At 40.8% G+C, this 10,250-nt stretch overlaps 1 protein-coding gene across 1 annotated transcript; it reads left to right on the top strand.

The window, feature by feature from the left end:
* Positions 1-1,367: 1,367 nt before the first annotated feature.
* LOC120978153 (3-galactosyl-N-acetylglucosaminide 4-alpha-L-fucosyltransferase FUT3-like) lies at positions 1,368-2,324 on the top strand. Its single transcript, XM_040406380.1, has one exon. The coding sequence runs from the start codon at positions 1,368-1,370 to the stop codon at positions 2,322-2,324; it is 957 nt and encodes a 318-aa protein (XP_040262314.1).
* Positions 2,325-10,250: the final 7,926 nt, after the last annotated feature.

The following is a 10,250-nucleotide window of genomic DNA, read 5'->3' as shown; positions in this document are numbered from 1 at the left end:
CAGACTTTCTTGTATATGAATAGTCACATAAAATACAAAAAAAACTACATGTAAAAACATGTTGATAATGAAAATCTGAATTCAATAATAGGCCAAAGTGAATATACTGATAAATTCTTCCAGTGGTTCCACAATATGTGGGAGGTGCTGTCTGACAGCTAAAAGCCAGTTGAGTATTTTATCATTGATTACAAGTCTACTGGTTTGCGCCTATGGACCCTATTCAGACCTATATTATGCCATGGTTACAGACTACAGTGGCCTTTGTGCCCTGGGGGTTGGCCTTCCGCCTTTAGTAAAGGGATGACACCGGGAGCACTGCTCACATTTTCCATCCCAGAAGGGTAAAGTTGGTGGAGGGTACTATTCTAGAATCCTGCAGTGACTGAGATATTTGGGAGTCATAACATGTACCCCAGCAACTATGCAAAGGGCCTTTGCAAATAAAAAGTTTGGGTTTTGACACCTTAGAGAAACTGAGAAAGCCAGAAAAAAGGAGACATTCTATTTAGCTATGGCCGTTAGCCAGAGACATAGCTACAGCCAAATGGGAACAGACTATGAAAACAGAGCCACACCAGCGACCTTGAGTCTGGCAGCCTCCGAGAGGTGAATTCTGGAGGACTCTAGGTAGAGTCTGGGACAGAAACCGAGTGGAGAGCCATCCGAGCTGCTAGACATCTAGTGAGATGAAGCTACAGAGTGGACCCAGACGGGTTGGAAGATGGGTGCTTGAAGTCTAAGAGAGTAAGACACCTAAGCAGAAGCAAGACCCCGTATTTCATACAGTGATATCCAGTGAAAAACATACACTACCTGGCAAATATGCAACATTTGTATGGATAAAAAACTTTGCCTGTCTCCAAGATAGCTAGGGTTTCCTCACATGGAAATTGCATGTACTCGTATCTGTGGATATACCATAAATTTCAAGATTTAATGCTCCTCTAACATATTATCCTCATTGGCATAAAAGTATTGAACTATGGGTCTAAATACTCATATAGATGCAGCAAAGTTAACAGTCACAGTCATAATGCATTAACTAGCTGTGATAACTCACCAAGTGTGACTGTTAACTCTGCTACCTCAGTACATAAACCCAATGTTCTATCCATTAATATTTAGATTCTAGTTGCACAGCTGGACATGCTATTTAACTAATTTTGTTAATTTTATTTTATTTTATATGTCAGTTTGCATGAAACATGATTGAAATCTAACAATGTCGCTTCTAATTTCTCATTACAGGAAAAAAGTGTATCTGCAATGGACAATCAATATCCGATCTTCATATCTGTCTTCTTATTCATCATATTCCACACATTGACCATTATTTCAAATGTCAAAGATGTCCAGATACAACAATGATGCTACATAAAGAGGTCCAAAATGTCACAACAACCAGCCCACCAATCATTTCTCCACCAAAAGAAACTCTTCTCCTGGTTTGGAACTGGCCATGGGTGGACAGCTTTCCATTAGATAAGTGTGAGACAGAGTATAGAATTAAGGGGTGTAAGCTGTCTGCAGATAGAGGTTTGTATAGTGCGGCTGATGCAGTCATCATCCACCATGCAGATGTTATGGGCAATAGAAATTCATTGCCTCAACAGCCAAGAAGTCCTTATCAACGTTGGATATGGCTCAACTTGGAGCCACCACTAATTATCTCAAACCTGGACATGCTGGATAATTTGTTCAACTTGACAATGACGTTCGGTCACGATTCAGATATTTATAATCCATATGGCCATATTGAATCATTAGAGGAACGTCAAAACTTCATTATTCCAGCAAAGTCTAAGTTGGTATCTTGGGTGGTGAGCAAATGGTACCCTGGTATACGTCGTATCGCTTATTATGAAGAGCTGAAAAAGCACATATCTGTTGATATTTATGGGGCCAGACATATGAAACTGAGCAGAGAGGAGTTTCATTCAACGATTTCTCAGTACAAATTCTACTTGGCATTCGAGAATTCTGTCAATCCAGATTATATCACAGAAAAACTAGGGGTTAACGCTCTGGGTTCATGGACAGTTCCAGTTGTACTGGGTGCCTCTCGTGAAAACTATGAACAGTATATACCTGGAGATGCCTTCACACATTCTGATGACTTTCCAACTGCAAAGGAACTAGCTGCCTATCTTCTTGAATTAGAAAAGGATGATGAGAAATATAGAAAGTATTTCAACTGGAGATCCCGACATAGGGTGAGCCCTTGGAAGGGATGGCAATATTCTTACTGTAAAGCTTGTGAGACAATACAACAGGGTCCAAGATATCAGGTCATACGTAGTGTGGCAAATTGGTTTCTGTAAGATGGGCAACACTGCGTTATGGCCAATGTAGGATCTAGTGGGACAAGACATGACATAGAGATTCAAAGAACATCATAGATATTATTTCTGTAGTAGTTTTGAGGTGGGACCAGTGATGTAAATGCTGCTCAATAGTAACAGAAATATTGATGCTTTCAAGTTCTATTTAACAGCATATCCTGTATGAAAAAATTATGGTGAGACAAACATTAAGATGATTCAACCAGCACAGTCGATGAATGTTATACAGTGGATATAAAAAGTTTACATACCCCTCTTAAAATGTCAGAACTTTTTCCACCTTTAATGTGACCTATAAACTGTACCACTCAATTGAAAAATAAACTGAAATCTTTTAGGTGGGGGGAAGAAAAATAAACTTAAATAATGTGGTTGCATAAGTGTGCACACCCTCTTATAACTGGGGATGTAGCTGTGTTCAGAATTAAGCAATCACATTTAAAATCCTGTTAAATAGGAGTCAGCATACAGCTGCCATCATTTAAAGTGCCTCTGATTAACCCCAAAAAAAATTCAGCTGCTCAAGTTGGTCTTTCCTGAAATTTTCTTAGTCGCATCCCACAGCAAAAACCATGGTCCACAGAGAGCTTCCAAAGCATCAGAGGGTTCTCATTGTTAAAAGGTATCAGTCAGGAAAAGGGTACAAAATAATTTCCAAGGCATTAGATCTACCATGGAACACAGTGAAGACAGTCATCATCAAGTGGAGAAAATATGGCACAACAGTGACATTACCAAGAACTGGACGTCCCTCCAAAATTGATGAAAAAACTAGAAGAAAACTGGTCTGGGAGGCTACCAAGAGGCCTACAGCAACATTAAAGGAGCTGTAGGAATATCTAGCAAGTCCTGGCTGTGTGGTACATGTGACAACAATCTCCCGTATTCTTCATATGTCTGGGCTATGGGATAGGATGGCAAGACGAAAGCCTTTTCTTACGTAGAAAGATGTGGAAAAACACATCTGAAGTCTCCCAAAAGCATGTGGGAAAAGGTGTTATGGTCTGAATACCAGTCAATATTGGCACAAAACCTTCAGGCTTTCAGCATGACAGCGACCCAAAGCATACATCCAAATCAACATAGGAATGGCTTCAACAGAAGAAGATTCAAGTTTTGGAATGGCCCAGCCAGAGCCCAGACCTGAATCTGATTGAAAATCTGTGGGGTGATCTGAAGAGGGCTGTGCACAGGAGATGCCCTCGCAATCTGACAGATTTGGAGTGTTTTTACAAAGAGTGGGCAAATCTTGGCAAGTTAAAATGTGCCATGCTAATAGACTCATACCCAAAAAGACTGAGTGCTGTAATAAAAACAAAAGGTGCTTCAACAAAGTATTAGTTTAAGGGTGTGCACACTTATGCAACCATATTATTATAATTTTTTCTTCCCTCTACCTAAAAGATTTCAGTTTGTTTTTCAATTGAGTTGTACAGTTTATAGGTCACATTAAAGGTGGAAAAAGTTCTGAAATTATTTATCTTTGTCTCATTTTTTTACATTACAGAAACCTGACATTTTAACAGGGGTGTGTAGACTTTTTATATCCACTGTATATAGTACAGTACATATATTGAGTGTCTTTTCAGTGTCTCTTGTGGCTATGCTCTGCCTTTCCAAAGGTTGCATGGTTGGCCATTGACTAAAGTTTACTTCTCTATGGCTCTGACTGAATTTGTTGTCACCAGAAAACTACACAATACACATCATGTAAAGCTGCTTACTTATTAAAGATAAGATTGTGTTTCTCCTAAGTTCTTATGATCTTGACCCACCAGGAGCAATGCTAGCACCAAGTACATGTAATAGGGAAGGTAATCCACCGTTCCTAAAGGTCCGTTTACATGGGGCATTGACTTGCTAAATGTTCGTTTGTACGAAGGTTGTTCCTGATTACTATTTCATGTAAACTTGGCCCAAAATCAAATCACATTTTGCCAATGTTTGCATCTTTTATGCGGTCATAAAAATCGTAGCATATCCCCTTGTTTAATAGGGGACTATCCTGCCCCCACTTCACATACCCCCGGGGTTTATGCGGAGCATGACAGGCAGGTAAACACCTTCCTACTAGCCAATAAAAGAGACTGGTAAAACTGATGAATAAATAAGAATATAGACACCATTAGACTACAGCATTACATAAAGTGCAATTATGAATAATAGAGATGAGCAAAGTTTTGAAAAATTCCATTTGGCAACTTCACAAAGAAATTAGATTCTTCTGCATTAATTCATATTGAATCGCTATAAACCAGGTATACCCAGGCAGCTCTGTCTTAGGCTATGGCCACACAGAGTGGCTGTGCAGTTGGCGAGTTGCGGTGAAGAATCATGAGGCCAAATAACCTGCGGCTGCCTTTCATGTAATAATGAAGACCCCACTGTATAGACAGTCTGCATTGTTAATGGCCATGCGGCACCTTTAATCAGGGTCTGTACCTACTTCTCCAATCCCAGCGCTCTCCTGCCCTACAGGTGGGAGCCGTTCTTCTGCCATCTGCTTTGCTTCCTTTTCCACATCATCTAATATTAATGAGAATATGTCATCAGGAACATCCAGCTCCTCCTCTCCTTGCATCTTGCTGACTTTTCTAGAACACGTAGACTTTAAAGGACGAATTGGAAGAAGTAAAGCCAGCATAAGATGAGGATGGTCATCATTAAGACCTGGCCCCTCTAAGGTGTGCAGACTGGGTGGTATTGGTTGGCACGCTTGAACTGGAATAATAATATCTTCGTTTAAGGCTGATGTAGGAATAATTAAATGTAGTTATAAATAAATAAAATGCAGAATAAGTCTCCCTGCACTCTCCCTGTAGTCTCCCTGTAGTCTCCCCGCAGTCTCCCTGCACTCTCCCTGTAGTCTCCCTGTAGTTTCCCCGCAGTCTCCCTGTAGTCTCCTTGCAGTCTCCCTGCACTCTCCCTGTAGTCTCCCTACAGTCTCCCTGCACTCTCCCTGTAGTCTCCCTGTAGTTTCCCCGCAGTCTCCCTGTAGTCTCCTTGCAGTCTCCCTGCACTCTCCCTGTAGTCTCCCTACAGTCTCCCTGCACTCTCCCTGTAGTCTCCCTACAGTCTCCCTGCACTCTCCCTGTAGTCTCCCCGCAGTCTCCCTGCACTCTCCCTGTAGTCTCCCCGCAGTCTCCCTGCACTCTCCCTATAGTCTCCCTACAGTCTCCCTGCACTCTTCCTGCTCTTTCCCTCTCCAATATTCTTCTATTAATCGTTTTCAGCAACACTGTCCCTAGCGCATGAGCGCTTGCCAAGTCTCTCACTACGCTCAGCTCACAGGACAATGGCAGAGACTGCACAGGATGAGGGTTTTATAGGGATGTGACATCACAGGGGATGACTATCTGCGGATTGGCTGGCTGCACAGCATTATGGGTGATCTTGCATTCCTGGGTTTGTCTCCTCTATACTTAGTTTCCTTTTGTAACACGTGCTGCCGCCATTTTAGAAAAACTTGATTCATTACACTATGAAGTGTGAGAAAAATTGGATTCCTTTTGAATCAAAGTTTTCCTAAACTTCGGACCGAATTCCATTTCGAATGCTTTGCTTCACTCAACACTAATGAATAACATACAGGTGGCTAACATGTTCTAAGTAGAGAAACAGGACAGTAGAGAAACGTGAAAGATAACAGCTTCTAATACAATATGAACAGTATATGGCAATACAAACACAGAATAGAACTGTAATGGCTGAATATGTGTTTAGGCCGAGCTACACAATTACGCAGCGATACATTACAACTCCATGTAACAGGGTCAGAACTGTCCTAACAGTTCTCTTATGGCTGCTGATATACAACATATCCAGCAGCTTACCGGCTGTACTCCAACAAAGGGATGGACTAGAAAGCACAGGTCCTCTTTCTGTGCAGACATGGAGGAGACTGCCCTCTTTCTTCCCAGAATGCTTGTCACTTCCTTTTGGACAGAGATGTAAAGGAATTAAACAATAGACCATTACCAATAATTGCTACTTGATGGCCCCCTATGTCTGTGGACAGCACAATGTCGTATTGATGACAATTATTCAAACTGTGGGGAAAAATGATTGGAAAAAGGATCCGAATATACCCAGACCGATACATCATACTTACTAACGTTCGAGTTGGTAAAATTGGGGTTTCTTGTTGCATTCGGTCCTTAAATTCCGTTATATTCCGTTATAACTCTGTTCCATAATGCGAATACGAACCACTATGGTTAGGACCTGTGATGTATTGTTAGGCTGTTGACGTGGGTGACATTATCTGCTCAACTCTCTTTGTAGGTTATAAAGGTAAGACAAGCTTCAGTTTGCTGAGGAAGTTGTGCGTCAATCAAGCTAAAGCGAGGTCTACCGTGCGAAAGTACAATTTATGAGCTTATTTTTTTGCTCTACAATTTCTTTTATGACAATTAGGATTTATTACCAGCTTCATTTCCTGGTTCTGTTCTCTGAGTAGACTTCCACCCTTGCCACACCAACTGCAAGCAAGTGTAAAGCACAGCCATCGTGCAGAAATAGGAGAAACGTCTACATCCTAAACTTAGAGGTATGGTATAGCCCACCATAGACATATACAATGTGTGAGATATTCACTATCGACCCATGGTCTATACTCCATTGGATAGATTGATAGAAGACAAGTAGTTTGCTCCCTGTAGTCCACATCACCATATAATCAGACCTTATAGGATACCATATTTTACTTCAGTTCACATTTAGCTTGAAGAAAAAAGGACGGATATTAATCTTGGGGATAGAACGAGAAAATCACACGGATCACATTTCACGTCTCAGTTCTTCTGTACAAAGGTAGGAAATGGTATTGCACAATAATTAGGGTGACCATAACTTGGTTTTCAAAAAGGGGACACTTGGGGCAGGGAGCGCCCATTTGAAAGATTGCTATAGGATTTATTTGTGGTCGTGGCAACCAAGTACGTACCTATCCTACCTAGGATACCCTATCCCTAAGCGGTCAGAGTTGTGCCGTAACCGCGTCGTGGAGGGACGCCTGAAAGAGGGCATCCCCTTTGAGAGTAACAGGAGAAAGGGGTGGGTGGGAGGGAGAACTCTGCACGTCGTACGCATGTGGGAGGGTGCCGGCCGTTGAAGTAGGTGGCCAAGCCCCTCCCACAAATACAGGCCAATGAATCGGCCTTTACACATGTCTCCGGTTGTTGCTATATTTTGGTGTTGCTTCTAGAAAACGTGTAAACAGTAGAAAAAGACTCTTAAGTGTTTTGATTGAAACAAATCATCCTTATTCATAGCAGAAAAGATGATTGGTTTCTTTTGTAAAGCAAAACCGTCCATTTCTACTGTTTGCTCATGTTTTCTACAAGAATTTAATAAAGAATTGAATTGGAATAAAGCAGGGGTGCACAAGCTTTTCTGGTTGGGGGCCACATTGTCAGTCTAAACCAATTCCAAGGGCTGGAAACAAAACTTAGAGGTATTACCAACTGAAATACTATATTTTCGGCATATTGAAAATACAGTATATATCATAATTGTCTAGTTAAACCTCTAATACTTCCATCTAATGGGGGAATACATGAAAAATACATGTAAGCAGCCACAAGACATAGAAATACATATCTGTTACCAGAATGATATTGAGGGCTGCATGTGTAAGCATACAGTGCAGAGCTGTGTGTATAAAGCATACAGTGCAGAGCTATGTGTATAAAGCATACAGTGCAGAGTTGTGTGTATAAAACATACAGTGCAGAGCTATGTGTGTATAAAGCATACAGTGCAGAGCTGTGTGTATAAAGCATACAGTGCAGAGCTATGTGTATAAAGGATACAGTGCAGAGCTATGTGTATAAAGCATACAGTGCAGAGCTATGTGTATAAAGGATACAGTGCAGAGCTGTGTGTATAAAGCATACAGTGCAGAGCTGTGTGTATAAAGCATACAGTGCAGAGCTGTGTGTATAAAGCATACAGTGCAGAGCTATGTGTATAAAGCATACAGTGCAGAGTTGTGTGTATAAAGCATACAGTGCAGAGCTATGTGTGTATAAAGCATATAGTGCAGAGCTATGTGTATAAAGGATACAGTGCAGAGCTGTGTGTATAAAGCATACAGTGCAGAGCTGTGTGTATAAAGCATACAGTGCAGAGCTGTGTGTATAAAGCATACAGTGCAGAGCTATGTGTATAAAGCATACAGTGCAGAGTTGTGTGTATAAAGCATACAGTGCAGAGCTATGTGTGTATAAAGCATATAGTGCAGAGCTATGTGTATAAAGGATACAGTGCAGAGCTGTGTGTATAAAGCATACAGTGCAGAGCTATGTGTGTATAAAGCATACAGTGCAGAACTATGTGTATAAAGGATACAGTGCAGAACTGTGTGTATAAAGCATACAGTGCAGAACTATATGTGTATAAAGCATACAGTGCAGAGCTGTGTGTATAAAGCATACAGTGCAGAGCAGTGTGTGTATAAAGGATATAGTGCAGAGCTATGTGTATAAAGCATACAGTGCAGAGATATGTGTATAAAACATACAATGTAGAGCTCTATGTATAAAGCTTACAGTGCAGAGCAGTGTGTATAAAGCATACAGTGCAGAGCTGTGTGTATAAAGCATACAGTGCAGAGCAGTGTGTATAAAGCATACAGTGCAGAGCTGTGTGTGTATAAAGCATACAGTGCAGAGCTGTGTGTATAAAGCATACAGTGCAGAGCTGTGTGTATAAAGTATATAGTGCAGAGCTATGTGTGTATAAAGTATATAGTGCAGAGCTGTGTGTATAAAGCATACAGTTCCTGGATACATTGGTTTATATCAAGGATGGGAAATTGGAGACCGATCTGTTCGTAACAATATGTTGTGTTTTGACAGCGCGCACCATAGGAAGACATTGGAATCCCTACCGTACAGTCAATTTTTGCGAGCCAGAAGGATAGTGTTGGAGGAAGGCTTGATAGATTACAGATCAACAAGCGTTTAACTCGTGTGCCCTTAGAAGCCATCACAGCCATGCCATCACATGGCATGGCTGTGATTGACCAGTGCAGCATGTGACTCAGCCTCTATATAAGCTGGAGTCATGTAGCGCTGAACGTCACTCTGCTCTTATTAGTGTAGGGAGAGGATGCTGCTGCTGTGAGGGAGAGAATAGGAAAGAATCTTTAATCAGAAGTGTTTGTTAACTCAGCGATCTACATAGATTTTGATTTGTGGGTGCAGTGCACAATTTTTTTTACCCTGCCCTGGGCCCAGTGACACAGAAAAATTACTTTTATCCGTCTGTTAATTAGGTGGGCGTCGGCGGCCATTTTATGCAAGTTCAGTGCACTAGCACAGCATATGTGCATTTGTGACAGTCAAATAGAAGCTTGAAATACTGCAATTATATTCTGGGTTTAAAAAAATCACCAACTTTTGGCAATACCCTACATCTGGGGCCTATGCTGCATTTGTTAGTGTGAAATACAAGCTTGAAATACTGCAATAATCTGGGTTAAAAAAAAAAGATTTTTGGCAAAATACTCAATTTGCAGCGTTTGCTGCATCTGTCAGTGTGAAATACAAGCATTATACACTGCTGTTATATTCTGTTATAAAAAAAACACCAATTTTGGGCGAAATACAAAATTTGCGCCGTTTGCTGCATCTGTCAGTGTGAAATACAAGCTTGAAATACTGCAATAATTTTCTAGATTTAAAAAAACACCCATTTTTGGCAATACCCTACATCTGGGGCCTATGCTGTATTTGTCAGTGAAAAATACAAGCTTGAAATATTGCAATAATTTTCTGGGTTTAAAAAAACACCCATTTTGGGCAAAATACTAAATTTGAGGCCTTTGCTGCATCTGTCAGTGTGAAATACAAGCGTTAGATACTGCTGTTATATTCTGTTATTAAAAAAAACACCCATTTT

This window comes from Bufo bufo, chromosome 8 (genome assembly GCF_905171765.1).
Source record: "Bufo bufo chromosome 8, aBufBuf1.1, whole genome shotgun sequence".
In the NCBI taxonomy this organism is placed as follows: Eukaryota; Metazoa; Chordata; class Amphibia; order Anura; family Bufonidae; genus Bufo; species Bufo bufo.
The sequence above is the reverse complement of the archived record's forward strand: the minus strand, read 5'-3'. Positions and strand labels throughout refer to the sequence as shown.

Bases quoted from the DNA above. Each gene is read 5' to 3' on its own strand.
- LOC120978153 (XM_040406380.1), top strand. From the start codon at position 1,368: ATGATGCTACATAAAGAGGTCCAAAATGTCACAACAACCAGCCCACCA.